Raw genomic sequence first — 17249 nt, 5'->3', positions numbered from 1 at the left:
AGCTAGTCATGCTTGTGGCGAAGATGAGCGAAGGTCTCCGCCTCCTGGGTCTACTCGCATTTAGTTCGGACGACGAGAGAGTCCTATTCGCCTCCGGCAACCTTCCCTTCCCCACTGCCAACGTGGGGAGTATATATTCAAGTCAAGGTCCCGCAATGATATATTCCTTTGACTTGGCAACACGGCAACAGGAGTGCATCAGCCTCTCAGTTGATCCGTCTCATCATCTCTGGCTCCTTGTTGGTTCCTATGACGGATCTATGATCGCCGGGAATGCACCTCAAAGTTCCAAGATTTGGGAAGCCAACCGCGGCGAGGTCTTGCGCGGTCCACTCAGGGGCCATCTATTCGGGAGAACACAGAGCCTTTGCTTCTCACGAGATAGTCAGTGGCTCGTGGACGTCTCCAACGCGAGCGCCGTATGTATTTGGGATACATCTACAGGGAACTTGGTTCTAGGCCCTTTGATACAGCCGCCAAGCTTGGGAGCGACGCATATCAGTGAAGTCGCGTGTTCGCCATTGAAAGATCGTATTGCATGTGCTGACTCCAATAATGTCCACATATGGAGTGTAGATACTGAGCGGGTTGTATTGTCGTCGGTATGTGTAGTGGACTGCATGGAACATCCATATTCAGGCGAGCTGATCAAGGTATCTCCCCACAGATCCCTGACAAAACAAAGGTCCAACCACTGATTACCCCGGGCCGCGTTGCGGTAGATAGCGTCCATTGGTTCCCGGACGGGCGCCACATCATCAGCAGTAGTATGTATGATGACTACATCCGCACCTGGGACGCCGAAACCGGGGAGCAAGTCCGCAAGCACTTCTTCCGCGGCGGCTCATGCATTGCTCTATCCCCCGACGGCACATTGCTAGCCGCTGGCTCCGCATGCTACTTTGGATCCATCATGTTCTTCGACACCAAAACAGGCAATGAGTATCCTCATTCTCTCGATGGCCCTCGTCGAGCATGTCGCAAAGTCAAGTTCTCTCCCAGTGGTTCGACGCTTGCTGTGTTGCTTGACAACACACATGATACGAACCTGTGTTTCGTTGTTAATATTCTCGGTGACCGCAAGACGACCTTTGTGCAGCACCCATCCAAAGTCCTGGATGTCGCATTTTCGCCCGACGGAGACCAGTTCGCGTCCATCACCACGGACGACGGCATCCTCGTCTGCAGTACTTCGTCGATGGATGTGATTTCAAAGGTTTCCTATACAGCGTCCGACTTGGATGGCGCTATTTACTCTATCTCATTTTCACCTGATGGTCGACGCCTTCTCGTCTGCTCGAGAGGGCTCTTGATGTTGGACCTGGACACGTCCCAGACACTTCTTCATCTTTGGGAGAACTACCAGGATGTCCGGGGGATATTCTCGCCTGATGGGCGGACCTTGTTGTGCTCAATGCACTCTTTTTCCCTTCAAATGTTGAACGCAGCAACAGACACCCCGGTATGGCAGAACGAGGACCTAGGGAGTCACACGTACTTTGCATTCTCACCCGGAGGAGAAAGGATAGCTGTTGGTTTCCGGGAGGGTGCTCTCAGAGTTTACGAAGCGCCGACAGGTCGTGTGCTCCTCCCGAAAGTAAGTGTCTGCCTTGCTTTCTTTCTCGACTATATCCTGATCACGTTCTCCGCAGCGGGCTAGCTCCCCATCAAAAGACGGCTCTTCCAACGATGAGGTCGTTAATGTCGCCAGGGTAAGCCAAGTTTACTTGCTACACTCAGATTGGACTCCTGAATATGTTTCCATACAGGGTCAACAGAGTCCCAGGCTGGGACCATCGCGCCGAGGGCTTAGCCTAGCCGATGCAGACGATGATTCATTCATGAACGTACGTTCTCACACGCTAATGTTCGTTACATGCCTGCTGATTAGCGACACAGATGCCTGCAGTTGGTAGGAGATCTGCTCCCGGCGGTTCTCAAGCGCACCAAAAGGGCCTGTTCACTCAAAGGAAGAATAGCGGAGACAAGAACGCGTCGGATGAGGAGCCTCGCCGTGGATTCATTGCCCGCCTCACATCGCATCGCAAGTCTGACGCGCCCGCTTCGGATGAGGCCAATGATGGCCACCGCCGCATATCACGCATGCTTGAGCTCGTTAGCGTTGGGCGGGCTAATCTGGTAAGGGGATGCCTTGTGGTCACGTCGCGTGTTTAACATTAATCTTCTCCCTTAGCGCGTGATGGCCGCCGGACAAAGTGAACAAGGTCATCTCAGGGGTAGACTTCGGGAGGGAGAGTCTGATGAGAGCTCGAGCAGCCCGTCACCTCCAGCGTCGACTCGTCATCGGGTGGAGTCCCCCGAGACAGGTGTTGACGAACAGAGAAGCAATACGCCGAGCAGCGACGGGCTTAAGGATATATTGTGTTACTGCTTGTGTATACCACGCTGCCGTTGAGATTCTAGGTATCGCTTCCTTGACAATCCTGCGTAGTGGACAAGCAAGAAATTTCATACGTGCTTAACAAGCCTAGTCACATACCGTACAGCATACATTGCACCTATGAATTGGATGATTTACGTGGGTATCCCTTCTCCGTCACAGTCCAATTCCAATCATTCGTCCGAACGACTCAAACATGCTCAGTGGGGCCGCATCCTCGTCGACATACCGCACCCTGATGCTCCCATCCTTTGTTTCGGCGTGCACCTCGTCGCCTGCCCACTCATCGCCTTTCCACGTCCCGATGTCACCCACGATATAGCGTGCCGTGCGCTCGTGGTGGCCAATTGGCGTGCTCTCTGCGAGCAGAGCAGGCGACAGTGTCGACTTTTTGTCGTGCGATGCAGAGAGAATAAGCGGGCCGTGGAAGGAGCGAGGGATAGCGATCGTAATGCGACCGTCACTGGAGTACAGCTTCAAGTGAAAGGGAGCAATATTCCCAACTGGAATCTACCTCATCAAAGCGTGAGCAGAAAGCAAGAAGGACAGCGTGGAAAGTAGGTGCACGGATGGGGACGTGGGCGCAAGAACAGGACTCACAATGCGCGTGGATATCCACCCATCCTTCGTATGCATCTCCACTCTCGTTCGTTTCTCCGAAGCACCAACAGCCCCTTCTTCCCTCCCGCGGATCCAGACATCAGCATCGATGTGGCCATCCTTGGTCATGAGATAGAGATTCGTGCGTGTTTCCTCCGTTTCGTCTTTGCGCAGTGGTGGCAGCACATTCACTGGCAAGACCATACTCGGGTCAACATAGTACGACCCGTTGATATTGTCATCTTTCTTCACTAGCGAGAGATGGTTCGTCGGGCGCGTCGGGGGCGGAGGGAGCGGTTTCGCAACACCAGAAGGCGAGTCCAGCCCGTCTTCATGCTGGGTGACGGGAGGAGGAAGCTCGGAGTAAGCAGGAGGCCGAGGTCCGCTCTATACATGGAGGCACATGTGAGTCGATATCAGCCACGAAGAAACGAGCAAAAAGACCCACTTCGTCGGCTTGGAGCCCATCCAGAGCAGTGCCAGCGGTTTCATTGAGCCGTACTTTCGCGTCAGGGGTTGGAATGATCATGGCTATCCGAGTGTCGAACAGGGTTCGCTGCTTATCCAGCTGGCAAAGAAAGAATAATATGCCACTCTAGGAGCCACAGAGATAGCAGAAGAGCAGAGACAGGTAGTGCAGTTTGACGTGACATGGGCAGGAGGAGTACAAGGGCTGCGGCGCGGTCGTGGTGGCTATGCATCGTCTAATCGGATTTTGCCGACGTGGGGACGATGGCGGTCCACGGGAAAATCTCACAAACTTGGGTTGTACCTTCCGAAACTCGGTCTACATATGGTTACTCAGGTACTGCACCGCTACTAGCCATCTGTGGCAGAAACTGAACACGGACATGCTGCTCACAATGTGGCAGCCTACAGCTTACCTCTTTTTCGCGCTCTGGACAAGTTCAGTCAACTTGTTGACGTTCTAAAGTCTTTCGGCCGAGGTCGGATACCCGAACAAGCTTACAGCCACATACTTAGGCTCAGACATATCTTCACATGCATCCGCCTCAATCTTCAGATCTCCTCTTGTCCCTGCACTCCTATTTATACTCGTCAAACCAGGCGAAACGCACCTGACGCAGAGCTGAGTCAATCTGGTCACAACTTCTCGTGCTCGCCAGCTCACGGACCCCGCGCTGCCACACTCTTCTTCCCCACTTCCTCGTGCCTACCCCGGATTTGCATGCTTGGCGTTCGCGTATTGACCCACCCTTGCGTTTCAACGGATCAAGTGGACATGCACCTTGGGTTTACCACTCTGACTGTTTTCCTTTATCTGGACCGGAACATCTTACTTACCTGATGCTGTGTCCAGCGGACCGCCTGTCTTCTGGTGGCGGCCTCGTTTGCACTCACGAGGAGAGGTGAAGATGTCCTCTGACCTGTCACAAAACTCAACCCTGATAAGCCTGCTCATGGCGGCTCGACGGCTCACCACTTGTTGTGAGTTCTCGCCTGTTTGTATTGCATCATAAATTCGAACGAATTTATGACACAAGAACAAGATGTCATCAGAGCTGAGAAAGGACGAAATGAACTTGCCTCTCATCGTTGACTCGCCGAAATTGGACATAGCACGCTATCACGCTCGCGTACGTCTTCTGAGTGGATGCTCGCGCCTACCGTTTTATTAGTATCCTGGTTTTATCTATATTATGGTCTTCACTCGGAGGACACCGCGGCTCCTTTCCGCTTGACCTTTTTTCCGTCTGCAGATTGGGTTTGGAGACTAAATTAGCAGCGTCGCTCTTTCTGACTAGAACACCTTTATTGCAGATACTTTCATTGGCTGGTGAGCGACTTCATATCTCGTCAAACCTTCTGAGATGGCGCACGAACGGTTAAAGCTCTTATCATTGTGATAGCTCTGATTGACGAACCCCACGCATGTGATCGTGCTGCCTCAAACGATGCCTCCCGCCATCAACGTGACTCGCTCGAGCACCCGAGATAGCGATACTGGGAAGACAAAGTACTCATGTAGACGACCTGATAGGCATGGGATTGATGTTTCAGGTGTAATCCTCGCGCTAAAAGGAGCAGCCCTGAAGCGCGGTCCGGCGCGCCTCGATGGCGGCGGGCCGCGAGTGCTCCTGCCAAGGGCGCGACAAGGTAAACTTTGATAGCAGAGTTTTGGAGGAATGCTAATGCTGCGGCGATAGTCCACCTATCACTGGAAACCAGCACGGATTACTCAACAAAGGGCTCCCATGTCTCAAGCGCATGGAAGTATTGAAGGGTATAATCCCGCGCATGTCTCGCGTAATGAGTACACTTGTTGAGAAATTCCCGTAGATCTGGGATAAAGATGATGCTTGATGCACATGCGTTGATGTCGACGATCTCAGGCAACGTGGACGCGATGGTGTGTCGTCATCTCAGAGTTTCTGTCACGTTTGGAGAACCGCAGCGGTGCATCGTGCTGCTGAGACTCAAATGCTCCTAATACCGGAGACAGTGATACCTGAAATCGATGGATTACTGGTACTGCATGCCTGTACATTATCATATGCCTCTGTGGGATCCCGCTCACCACGGAGGTAGCAGCCGTTCTTTCAAGCGCTATCCGACTGAGATTCACCGATTATAGGATATTATGGATCCAGAGCAGTCAGGTTCTGCTTCGACTGATGGAACATTTGCGTCACTGATTGATAATTTTTAGTATGTGGAAAAGCAGGCCGCAGGCCCTGTAATCGATGCAGATGGTTAAATACAGGCACAGTACTATGGCTTCCGCAGCACCGCCGGCAATCCTCTACTACAAATTAAAGTAACGGGATGAGAGAAAAGTCAAGCAAAAGAAGACGAAACGGCTAGCATCTGAGTGGTACGAACATTTGTGAAGTCTACAAACTCCCGCGCGAGTTGCCCGCGAGTTCCATCATGGATTTGAAATGGCAAGTCGCGGAAGAAAACCCCCGCTGGCCGGCTCGGACCGTGAGTTGATTGCGGAGCGTCTCATGACCGGGCCGGTGGTGCGCCCCTTAGTTATAACCTCGCTGGCGCGGCTCGGACGGACAGTTGCCCATCTCCCTCCGTGCCTTCTCTCTCGCCCCTCCGCGTTCTTTAATCGATCTTCTATCTATCTCTTCGCAAGCCTATCCTCATTCAGTTTCAGCACTCAACATGCCCGCCACGAACGGAGTGAACGGCACGAATGGACACCATGTCGAGGCTGTAGTCCGACCCCTGAAGCCCGGCATCTACGCCCCGATCCCAACGTTCTTCCTCCCAGAGTCTGAGGATCTTGGTGAGCGGATGACGCGTATTACCCTTGGGTTACCGTCTCATCGTTGCCAACACGCTCTAATCACGTAACATCAAAACCCACTCATCTTAGATCTCCCCTCGCTCGAGGCCCACGTTCTCCGATGCGCAAATGCCGGTGTCGGACCCCTTCTGGCAGGCTCGATGGGCGAGGCCATCCACCTCTCGCACGCCGAGCGAGTCACAATCATCCAGACAACTCGCAAGGCCCTCGACGGCGCCGGCCTCACTCACGTGCCCATCATTGCGGGTGTCGGTGCAGGCAGCACGCGCGAGTCGATCGAGCTTACGCTCGAGGCGGCCAAGGCTGGTGCGGACTACGGCATCGCGATTGCAAGCGGGTACTTTGCGGGGGTTCTGGCTAACCACCGGGCGGCGCTCAAGGAGTTCTGGCGTGAGCTGAGCGAGAAGAGTCCGATCCCGATCATACTGTACAACTGTGAGCCTCAGAATCCGTTTCGAAGCTACCAATCTTTTCCTCTTTTGCCGTCGGCGACCTTTGCCCGCCTCTTCGTTATATCCATGACTTGACTCTGAGGGCGCTGACTGTATGTGCGCGGATGAAATACGGGGTTTCCTTGGTCTATCTTGTCTTCCATCCGTCTTTGGCTGACCTGAGCCCTCTTCTTTGTGCAGACCCTGGAGCAAGTGGCGGCATTAACCTCGATTCCGACCTTGTTGTTGAAATCGCTCAGGAATGTCCCAACACCGCCGGCATCAAGCTCACGTAGGTGGACCGTCTTCTCAGCTAAACGTATTCAACTCAATGATGTAAAATGTAGGTGTGGTGAGGTCGGCAAGCTCACACGTATCTGTGCAACTGTATCGGACCCCTCTTTCGCATCCGCATATCCTCGCAAGAACAAGAACGTGCCGTTCCTTGTCCTGGGCGGGTTTACTGACTTCATCTTGCCATCGACATACGCCAATGGTCACGGTGCTATTACCGGTCTAGCAAACGTTGCACCGGTACGTTTCATACACTACCTTTGCTCTCATCGGAACCAGAGTGCTGATTTTCATCTGACCTTCTTTGGTTCAATAATTTTCATCGTAAACCGTTCACCCGACTTCACCTCTCACAACCTCAACCACATCTATCCATATGAATCATCATATGCAAACAGAACGCGATCGCCCGCCTCTTCACCGTGAGCGAGGCATCGCGGTCGGACCTCTCTCTGCTCGCCGAGGCACAACGCTTGCAGGGCATCATCGCCCGCGCCGACTTCACCATCGCGAAGGCCGGGATTTCCGGCACGAAGGCGCTCCTCGAGCGCTTGTACGGGTACGGAGGCGTGCCTCGGCGGCCGCTCCCGCCCATTGCACCTGAGGCGGCCGAAGCGCTGTGGGAACATTCGCACACCCGCGACTTGGTGGCCCTCGAGCGAGAGTCCGCTGGGAAGGCCAAGTAAGCGAGCTATTAATTAAGCACAACGGATCATAGAGGAAGTGGCAGGCAGCTGTTGCTCTCGAGTGATTTTGTCACTTCGATGGGTGTATACCTTCAGCGAGATGCACACGTAGGATGGACTGACGATTCACGAGACGTAGTACAGTAAGTAGAAGTCGTGCACACGTTGTATTTTTACTTCATGCAGGATCATATATTGTATGCATTGCTTGGGATTATCTGGCTTGTTTTATGCAGTAGAGATCGCCACCTACCATGGGCAATGTCCTTCATGGTGTTGTTCGACCTGACCTTAACTCGATCCGGAGGCGCATACATTCACCCCCGTACATATCATCATACTTCCCCCACTTTTGTTTGCTCATGCTTGACAAAAATCTATATGAGGGTTAGGGTTAGCGCCGTTTTCGACCTTGAGCTCGTGAGCATGGAGCGCTCGTAGCGGAGACAGCATCTGTTTGACGGCCTTGAATGACGAACACAGCAGAGCACAGCTCGGTGATGCGCGGTGAGTGATTGTCGGCCTCGTCGGTGTCAGCTGAGATGCTTGTATGCGTCGACATCAGATGTCGATCGTCTCTGCCAGTGTGAAGAAACAAACATTAACGCCATCGGCTCACATCTGTTATTGTGGTGCTTTAGGACATTATAACCACATCCTTCTGATACGAATGGCCTTCTGTCGCGTCGAAAGTTCAGTGCGTGGCTAAGCTCCGAGGACAGTGTGTTGAAGATGTGCACGAGGAGAAAGATCCGTGGGCCAAGGCACCGGCGCGCTAACCGGCATCAACTCGCGACGGACTTCGGCGACCAAATGGTCCGCCCAGGTGACACGTCTCCTCGAACACATGCATCCTTAAAAGCTGACTGCCTCTATGTAGTATGGAACGCACAGTGCTGCACAGGGTCACCTCAACGTTTGGTGCCTGTTTGATGCATACACTCGGGGGGTTCGCTTCATGCCAGCAAACGTTCAAACCATTTCAGCTTCCGTCGCTCATTCATCAGTTCGGCGCCAAGAGCCAGGGCAGTCGTGCAGCGCATGCCCCGCCAACGGCATGGGCGTCGGTCATTGAATCTGATGTTCTTTGGCTCATCTCGGGACCCAGCTATTGCGGTCAAAACAGATCGACCACATCTCTGTTACTTTCCGAGGAATCCAATGCGGTGCCGGTAACCGCAAGCAAACTTACAATATACACAGGTGTTCATCAGTATCTTGGCAACACCAATTGTAGTTGCACTGGTCTTGAAGGTCCAGAAGGCTTTTCGGCGGCATTCGCAGGCAGGTTCTCTGCATCATCCCAGTTGCCATCTATTGTCGATCAACGACGGCCAGTCGGTGAGGGGTGGTAGAGTGTGATGCAAGAATTTGAATGAATCGTTCTGATCGCCTCAGCGTATGTACAAATACCTCAGGTTTGGACGCCGAGAGTCTCAGCCTTTTCGTTCTCTTCTAAGCATTAGCTTCACTCGTTTCACCGTACCCCCCTGATCACTATGTTCCGCACTGTCGCCCTTTTCCTCTGCGTCATCTCTCCCGCCCTTGCGGCTGTCGTGATGGTCGGTTCTTTCATCCATTTTTCCTCCCGTAAAGCATTCACCGCGCTGACTCATATTTTATACAGGAGCGCAACCCCTCCCCGGCGGATCAGCAGACCTACCTCAAGGTACACAACGCCGAGCGAGCCAAGCACGGCGCGAAGGCGCTCACCTGGAACGCGACGCTCGCGACCAAGGCCCAGCAGTGGGCGAACAAGTGCCACTTTGAGCACTCGGGCGGGTCACTCGGTCCCTACGGTGGTGCGTCTGCCCTCCTCTTTTTGTATTTTTTGGGGGTTTAAGCATGCATTTCGACAGAGAACCTCGCCGCGGGCACCGGAGACTACACCATCACGGACGCCATTAACGGCTGGGACAACGAGGAGTGTGCGTCCTCTCGAGCAGTCTTCCTTGTCTAATCTTGATCAATTCGACTGCTTTAATCCCTCTTAGCGCAATACAACCCTTCGAGCCCTCAGTACTCCCACTGGACCCAGGTGGTCTGGAAGGGCACACACCAGCTCGGCTGCGCCGAGGCGACTTGCAATGGTATCTTCGATCCCAAGTACGGTGTAAGTGACCATCTCCGTGACATTTACTTCCGAAAGTATTGACTGTTTTTTGTTCTCTGCAGGCCGCCAAGTACTACGTCTGCGAGTACTACCCCGCCGGCAACGTCATTGGCGAATTTGCGTAAGTGCCTGTCGATTCCGCATTTAGGGTATGGTTGTCTGACATCGTGCTACAGTCAAAACGTCCAGAAGTAAGGCGCATACACACGATTTGGGGAGACGTTTTATATCTCCTGTGCCATTCGCTCGGTAGATATTTATGTGGTAATGTAACAGAATTCGGCTTGGAGCCGACTGTTTGGCCGGATGGCAGTGTAAACATCGACCAGCCAGACTATGCGTGACGCAGAGATACTGTGATTGTGATATGAAGGTAGGTTTATGCATATATGCGCCCTTAAGGCCGATGTCAGAACGGCCTTTTGGGACTCAAAAATGAAAGGTCCCTGAGTCGAGTTATCCTGCTAACTGAGAATTTATTATTCAGTCGACAACCTCTAAATGCTCCAGCACAACCTTCTCCCACTCGTGCCTGCCATCCTCATCCACCTCGCCCTCATCCTTGATTGCGCGCTCGAATACCTCCCAGGGGACGCAACCACGTTCAACCGATACTGCAGGCGTCTGCTCAAGGCTGGTTTGTGCAGCAGCGTCTTCGCCTTCCGACTTTTGGGTCACCAGATCATTTGCCTCTGCGGACGCGGGAGGCTTGTGAGGTTGCTCCACGTCCCCGACTTCTGAGACTGCGGGGTGTGATTCCATACCGAGAGCGAAGCGCCCTTGCTGCGAGCGAGTGAGGGTGACGACGTGAGCGGCGGAGCCAAGAGCATGCCCGAGATCGTGCACAATGGAGCGGACGTATGTCCCGCCCGAGACGCGCATTTTGAGCACGAAGGCGGTCGGGTGTTCCGCAGTTGTGTCCGTTGGTGGGGTAATTGGCTCCTCCGCCTTGGACTCCGCCACCCCCGCCACCTCTGCTTCCGTATCCACGCGTGCCTTCTTCCTCGGCGGCTCCTGCCCGTCTCCCTCTCCCTCTTGTCCGGCCTTGACAGCTGTCTCGCCCTCATCCTTCACCTGCGGATCCTCCTCCACGCTACTCAGCGCCTTTTCCAGTGCTCGTTTTTCATCATCCGTGAACCTCTTCTCGGGCCAGACAAACCGATGGTCGGCGCCCTTCCACTCCTCGAGCTCGAGAGAGTGCACGGTGACGCTCCGTCGCTCGATGGGCCGAGGGAGAGGTATGCCCTTTCGTGCGTACTCGTAGAGTGGTTTCCCGTCCATCTTTAGGGCGGAGAATCTATTGTATGAGAGCGGATAAGTGAGTCATCGAAGAAGCAAGGGCGACGCAGAGAAGGCAACTCCTCGGTAGGGAGAAGGCACCTGGATGACATAAAAGGAGGGATAATGAAGACATACATAGGTGGCGTCTGCTGGATCTCTCCCCGGAACTGAGCGAGCGCTTTCTCGACGGCATCCTTTGTGACGTGTTTCCATGGTGCGGCGCGGACTTGTGCGCCTTCGGAGTCGTAGGTATCTGTTTCACATCCTAGAAGAGCTGTGGTTCGATATTCCTAGACAAAGAAGCACATACATGGACGCATACAAGGAGGGAGATAAAAAAGAATCTGGTGAGACGCGGAACAGGATGGGCGAGGGCAGGGTAACACACCTTGACGCAGTCGAGGAAGTCACCCAGACGCTTCGTGCCCTTCCCAATGCCTACCACTGCAATATAGAGAAAGATGTTAATTTTTGACTCGACAAAATGCAGAGGCCGCATGCCTACCTACCGAGAACCCCATCCGCGAGCGGGTCGAGTGTGCCGCCCTGGCCGAGCTTCACTGCATCGCGCCCTCGCTTCTTCCCGCGTCCAAATTTTCCTTTGCCTTTTCCGCCCGACTGTGCATCTCCATCTTTTTGCTTGTCCAGTTTGTCTTGGGAGACGAAGAGCGGGGATGAGTTGATGAGTGGTTTGATAGAGTCGAGGATGGACATGGACGTCGGGCCGGAGGGCTTCGCGATGGCGAAGAGACCGGAGAGAGGAAGGGAGGAGAAGGGCGCTTTTGGCATGTTCGGCAACGTTGAGGGCGAGCTTGTCGACTTAAGATTGGATGCTAAAGATTGGATGCTATGAAATCCACTACGTCGTGAACGACGACGACGAGCCCAAAAGTAAGTCTGAGCAGGCACTGGCAAAAGCGCTCGCGGCTCCTTGAGCCGCGGAAACGCCCCTATCCCACAACCTGAGAGAAACCCCTGCGCGTCAATTTATCTCTTGATTAACACTCAACTCACTCATTACAGCGTCATCCGGAAATCAAAGCGATAGTACATGTTACTCGGATTATCGATGATCTAGGCGTAATCTCTGAGTAGCCTACATACGCTCATTTGCGGCTTCGCGCAGGTCGCAGCGACATGCATGGTTGGTAGCCTCTCCACCACGCTCGTCGGATGCTACAAAGGGCACGTACGAGGCGAGTACGCTTATCCACACGGTCTTAGCAGAGCTTCTATTGGCTAGGTGAACTGCACCATAGAAGTGCACATACTTAGGTAATATTTCTACCAGTCGGCTGCACCCAAGTTAGCTAACCTGAATCGGATGAGGATCAAAAGCATGTTCCGCATATGCAGTGTGAAGCGTTGTAAACACTACCCCCCTTGTTTATGTCAAACGGGCAGGCCACCAACTTGCGCACCCTATGGCATGAGCAGCATGCAATTGCGCAAGGAGCATGAACCAACAGCTTCAACTTCAAGCTTCAAGTCAACCTGGATGTTTGTGGTGACCCGGCCCGACGTGAGAACGAAGCTCTCGCCAAGATCGGAGGCAATGTCACTTCCACGGAAAACCTCGAGGCCTGTCAGAAAAGCGGGGCAACATACCCAGACCACTTCTCCCAGCCCCTATCGATTGCTCAGCCCTCGACGACTCGATGACTGACCTACTTTCTTAGCTACTCACTCCTACTACCACAAGGAAACTTTTGCAGGCATTATGAACGACTGGGTAACCACCACAGCCGCCGCCACCACGGTCTGGATCGCCGCATGAATTGATGCGGAGATCAAAAGACGAGGGCAGAAACAGCGCGTGCATCTCTCGGCACATTTTTAGCTTCTTGTCCCCGTTCCCGCACCTGTCCGTCGTTCGCTTGCCCAGCTTCTCTACGCTCTTTACCTCTCCTTCCCCTCAAGGCCTTACCCTCGTAACACCCAAAACACATACACAATGCTCGGAAAGACTACTTTCGCTTCTGCTGCTGTTGCTGCTCTCCTCGCCGCCGCTCCTGCTGCCGCCCAGTCCAACTCTGGTCTGTCCATTATCTCCCCTGGACCCGAGGATTGGTGGGGTACGTGTTACCTTTTGCTCTTTGAAAACGTCTGACCAATGTTGCTGACTGTTTGTTGGTTCTGCGTCGTTTTTTCAATTCCTTTCAACCATAACGGCGATTCACGAACTTAGTCGCTCAGTCGACCAACACTCTTGCGTGGACTTGCAACTCGTCCCCGTACGAGAACTTCACTATCACGTACGTGTGTCTCTATACTACCCATCCCTTCCATTTCTTCCCCTCCACGAGTTTGTCTCGGCGAAGGCTTGAGTTGCGCCACCTGAATACATGCGGTGTGCTTCTCGGCTTCCCACACTCATCTCGCCCCGCCACCCAATGATCTTTCTTAGTCCTTGTCTCGAGTCTCACTGAGGCATCAAGTTGCCTCTCTAAGGTGCTGAGAACTAGACTTGTGTCCCACATGCCTGCGACCGCTCTCATACCTAGTCTCACTTCATGCATTTGACCAAAATGTACTGACCTGTTCATTTCGACAGGATCGCGAACCCAAACGTTCCCAACTACCAGGTCCCCCAGCCGATCATCGCCGTTCAGTACAACTATGACTGCTCCGAATCGATCACCCAGGAACAGTCCAACCGCCCTGCGGCTCCGGGATATGTTATCGCCCTCGTGAACACCATCAACTCGACCGAGGTGCGTAATCTATCATGCTTACCCATTTCCCTCTGCATCCCAATTTGAGAACTTTCTAACCACCTTTGGTCGCTCACAGGTCTACGCAAGCGCCACCTTCGAGATCAAGGCCCTCGGCGCGGCTTACCCGACCTCGACGCCCTCCGCAACTCAGTCGGGTGGTGCGTCCGGCACTGGCTCTGGTTCGAACCCTTCCTCGACTGGCACAAACGGTGCCGCTGGCTTCTACATTCCCTCCGCCTTCGGCATCGCCTCGGCTCTTGCACTCTCTTGGATCTTTGCTTGAGCTAGCCCTTCATTTCCTGGGTGGGCTTGGCTGGATAGCTCAATGATTTTCCTATGATACCTTTCCCGTTGGTCTCTTGTTCTGTGAAGGACTCCATCATAGACTTTTTCTTCGTTACCTTTTGTTCCAAGTTTTTCGAGAAATGGTCTGGTTGAGTGGACCTTCGGACATGTGGGGCTGACAGACTTGCCAATTGTTGTTTGTTTATAATATGCGCTAGTGACTCGAACTGTCGTACGAGTGGGTTGTGATCGTTAATTCATTGCATGTGCTTATCGTCGTCTAGTTCCTCTGGTTTAATCGTGATGGACTGTTGAATGTATGCGCATACACTCTAAGCACAGCCAGCTGTTAGTTTTCAGTGCGAAAGACGGGTGTCATCTAGCGCAGCTTTACCCATGACCTCAGCGCACACCCGATGTTGGTTTCCAAAGCTTCAAGCGCGCGCTTGCCAAGGCGAAGCGGAGCATGCAAGATGGACGCTCTGGATAAATCTGTTGGTGAATAATAGCTGCTAAGCTCTAACACCATCGACGTTTGGTGATGCACGTTGCAGAGGGCAGAAAGAACTTCCTCTAGGCGCCCAGCTGCCTTGTAGGGTATAAATATTCTTCAAGCCCAAGGCACCGCTAGTAGCTGTGTGCTTCATGAAACTCGCAGTCTCCACCTCCGCTGACAACTAAGCGCTTGGGAATCTGTCACTCCTCACTGGCGTTTTTCCTCACAGCGAACCGAAGGATCAATTGAAGGCATCCTCCTTGGCGCAAACGCATATCAACGGCGACGGGTTAAAAGCGCCCTCAAGCGTGCCCATGACCGGGATTGGGATGGAGGTATGCGCACCCATATCGTTTCTCACCTCGACGCCAAGCATCTTTTCCCTATCCTTGCTACCCTCTCTATCTTGCAGGCTCCGCCGTCCTATGGCCAAAGCACCTCTGAATCCATTGGATTGCGTTCTCGAGAAGATGCCCCGAGCTTCTCCGCCGATGTCCCAAACCGAAAAGACTGTAGTACTACCACAGCCTCGCAACCTCCCAGGTTCTCCCGCGCGACGAACTTCCTGTACCGGTCGAGCGAGGGCGGGATGCTGGCAGGAGCGTTCGCGATCGACCCCTCGATGCACATTCCCGCCTTCCTGCTTCCTCCTCTCCCTCCAGGGAGGGAAGAGAGCGAGCGGCGGAATTTGAGGCTTGTTTCGCGGTGCGGGGGTGTGAACGTCGATGTACTGCTTTTGGCGCCGGGGCAGGAGTCCACAAACGGACAGTTGCCTGCATCCACCATGGCCTCCGAGCAGCCAGCTGGACGACGCGCGTGGTTGGAGGTCGTGTCGGAGTACGGGGATGTCAGCGTAAACATGGTAAGTACGACGCACTGTGCGACCTTAGCTCGTCGACAAGGTCTGATAATGGACGTCTTTGACTACAGAACACAGAACCAGATGCAGGAATATATTTTCTCAAAGTTTTAGCTTCTGATGGGTTCGTGTCCGTCACCCTCCCCCGCACGTTCCGGGGGCTAGTCCGCCTCGGCACGGCGAACGGGTCTGCATCGCTCGGCGAAGCGCTGATGGGCGAATGCACGCCCCTGAGTGACGCAGCCAGCTATCACAGGTGGTTCGTCGGTGGTCTCTCTGCCGATTCTGGAACTCTGCTCAATAACGATGCCAGTCGCAATGGCGACGAAGGCGGAAAGGTTCGTGAAGTGAGGATGACAAAGGGATGGCAGGGGAACGAAGTCGCAGTGTTTGTCAGGAACGGCAGGATACTTGTAAGGTATGCGGACGAAGCTGCGCTGGTTTTATCGCGGAGACCAAGTGCTGCTGCAAACAAATCCAAGGGACTTTGGGAAAGGATCCGTCAGGTGGTGATGAAGACGCGAGGTGAGCTGGTTTTTAGCGCATGATATACCCTTTCATGCTCAGATCTAAGCAGCTAAGGTTAGGAGCCAACCAAAAAATGCCAACAATGACCTAGGAGGTCACTGGATAAATTGAAGATGGTTAAACACCTTGAGAATGATCGTAATACATACGGCATATGCCTAAGCATTGTCACAAGTGCCTTTCCCGGCTGATCCACCTCCTGTACTCCATCCAGTTCATGAATCACGAACGTCACGAACACCACTTTGTTGAGATAAAACCCACCCATCAAATCTCCAACATATCCCGTGACCAGTAAAGAAGCGGAGGGGCCTCTTGCCTCAGTGACAACGAGGTATACACAAGCAGTAGCACAATATGTCCTTGAGCCCATCACTGCTCGGTGTGTTGCTCCTCTGCTCGTCAACACCCATTTCCGGGGATTCAACTCGACGACGAGTCGATGCTGGAGGCGACGGGCTATTCGAACTCTCATCAGCCGCAGCCTCCAGACGTCTATCTCTGCGATGACCTTGTTCGCTTGGTCCGGCGGCCATGACGCGCTAAGGAAGACAAAAAAACCTGTAAAAAATGCGACATGAACAAAAGGCATCTCCTTACCAGATTGGCCCGCCCAACGCTAACGAACACAGACATGCGTGACATGCGGCGGTGGCCATCATTGGCCTCAGAACCCGATGCGTCGGACTTGCGACGCGATGTGAGGCGGGCAACGAGTCCACGGCGAGGCTCCTCATCCGGCTCGTTCTTGTCTCCGCTATTCTTCCTTTGAGTGAACGAGCCCTTTTGGCGCGCTTGAGAGCCTCCGGGAGCAGATCTCCTAACAACCGCAGGCATCTATGTCGCTGATCAACAGGCATGTAACGAGAATCCTCAAGGGCTAAGGGCGCACGTTCATGAATGAATCATCGTCTGCATCGGCTAGGCTAAGCCCTCGGCGAGATGGTCCCAGCCTAGGACTCTGCTCATCCTGCGTGGAAACACTTTTGAGAATAACATTTGGGCGCAACAAGTAGACTTGGCTTACCCTAGCGACGTTAGTGACCTCATCACCCGAAGAGTGTTTATCCGATGCGCTGTTTGGCTACGGAAAATATCATCGATTAGGATACAGTGCAGGGACAAAGGATGTCAGACACTCACTTTGGGGAGGAGAATACGACCCGTCCCTGCTTCATAGATCCTGAGGCCACCGTTCTTAAAACCAGCAGCTATCCTTTCTCCTCCGGGTGAAAACGCAAAGTATGTGCGACTCGGTAGCCTATTGTCCTGCCAAAC

General features: G+C 53.5%; 6 protein-coding genes across 6 annotated transcripts; 4 read left to right on the top strand and 2 right to left on the bottom strand.

Annotated features, from left to right (window-relative positions):
• Positions 1–2453: 2453 nt before the first annotated feature.
• Positions 2454–3995, bottom strand: CONPUDRAFT_146324 (uncharacterized protein; the record flags this gene model as incomplete). The annotated part of the gene is made up of 4 exons (XM_007774539.1): positions 2454–2911; positions 3002–3388; positions 3450–3569; positions 3972–3995. 4 exons carry the CDS (start codon positions 3993–3995, stop codon positions 2558–2560), a joined length of 885 nt encoding a protein of 294 aa, XP_007772729.1. The 3' UTR covers positions 2454–2557.
• Positions 3996–6051: 2056 nt separating this feature from the next.
• Positions 6052–7903, top strand: CONPUDRAFT_129595 (dihydrodipicolinate synthetase). The gene is made up of 5 exons (XM_007774538.1): positions 6052–6260; positions 6351–6716; positions 6914–7004; positions 7060–7246; positions 7405–7903. The coding sequence occupies exons 1-5, from the start codon at positions 6137–6139 to the stop codon at positions 7690–7692; spliced, it is 1056 nt and encodes a 351-aa protein (XP_007772728.1). The 5' UTR covers positions 6052–6136; the 3' UTR covers positions 7693–7903.
• Positions 7904–9331: 1428 nt separating this feature from the next.
• CONPUDRAFT_62909 (PR-1-like protein) lies at positions 9332–9930 on the top strand (the record flags this gene model as incomplete). The annotated part of the gene is made up of 4 exons (XM_007774213.1): positions 9332–9482; positions 9537–9620; positions 9687–9805; positions 9868–9930. Coding segments are annotated over 4 exons (417 nt in total), but the record flags the coding sequence as incomplete, so codon positions are not given.
• Positions 9931–10023: 93 nt separating this feature from the next.
• On the bottom strand, positions 10024–11875 carry CONPUDRAFT_139267 (pseudouridine synthase; the record flags this gene model as incomplete). The annotated part of the gene is made up of 4 exons (XM_007774537.1): positions 10024–11102; positions 11222–11376; positions 11475–11530; positions 11596–11875. The coding sequence occupies 4 exons, from the start codon at positions 11873–11875 to the stop codon at positions 10289–10291; spliced, it is 1305 nt and encodes a 434-aa protein (XP_007772727.1). The 3' UTR covers positions 10024–10288.
• Positions 11876–12819: 944 nt separating this feature from the next.
• Positions 12820–14426, top strand: CONPUDRAFT_84458 (uncharacterized protein). The gene is made up of 4 exons (XM_007774536.1): positions 12820–13161; positions 13275–13341; positions 13641–13800; positions 13880–14426. The coding sequence occupies exons 1-4, from the start codon at positions 13041–13043 to the stop codon at positions 14084–14086; spliced, it is 555 nt and encodes a 184-aa protein (XP_007772726.1). The 5' UTR covers positions 12820–13040; the 3' UTR covers positions 14087–14426.
• A 495-nt stretch (positions 14427–14921) lies between these two features.
• Positions 14922–15991, top strand: CONPUDRAFT_157588 (uncharacterized protein; the record flags this gene model as incomplete). The annotated part of the gene is made up of 2 exons (XM_007774535.1): positions 14922–15446; positions 15515–15991. 2 exons carry the CDS (start codon positions 14922–14924, stop codon positions 15989–15991), a joined length of 1002 nt encoding a protein of 333 aa, XP_007772725.1.
• Between the last annotated feature and the right edge of the window lie 1258 nt (positions 15992–17249).

Source organism: Coniophora puteana (assembly GCF_000271625.1).
Source record: "Coniophora puteana RWD-64-598 SS2 unplaced genomic scaffold CONPUscaffold_12, whole genome shotgun sequence".
Taxonomy (NCBI): Eukaryota; Fungi; Basidiomycota; class Agaricomycetes; order Boletales; family Coniophoraceae; genus Coniophora; species Coniophora puteana.
Note: the sequence above shows the minus strand (reverse complement) of the source record. Positions and strands in the feature narration are given on the sequence as shown.

Bases quoted from the DNA above. Each gene is read 5' to 3' on its own strand.
- CONPUDRAFT_84458 (XM_007774536.1), top strand. From the start codon at position 13,041: ATGCTCGGAAAGACTACTTTCGCTTCTGCTGCTGTTGCTGCTCTCCTC. The intron at 13,162-13,274 runs GTACGTGTTACC...TCACGAACTTAG, and splicing joins TGGACCCGAGGATTGGTGGG to TCGCTCAGTCGACCAACACT. The intron at 13,342-13,640 runs GTACGTGTGTCT...TCATTTCGACAG, and splicing joins TACGAGAACTTCACTATCAC to GATCGCGAACCCAAACGTTC.
- CONPUDRAFT_129595 (XM_007774538.1), top strand. From the start codon at position 6,137: ATGCCCGCCACGAACGGAGTGAACGGCACGAATGGACACCATGTCGAG. The intron at 6,717-6,913 runs GTGAGCCTCAGA...TTCTTTGTGCAG, and splicing joins CCCGATCATACTGTACAACT to ACCCTGGAGCAAGTGGCGGC. The intron at 7,247-7,404 runs GTACGTTTCATA...ATATGCAAACAG, and splicing joins GTCTAGCAAACGTTGCACCG to AACGCGATCGCCCGCCTCTT.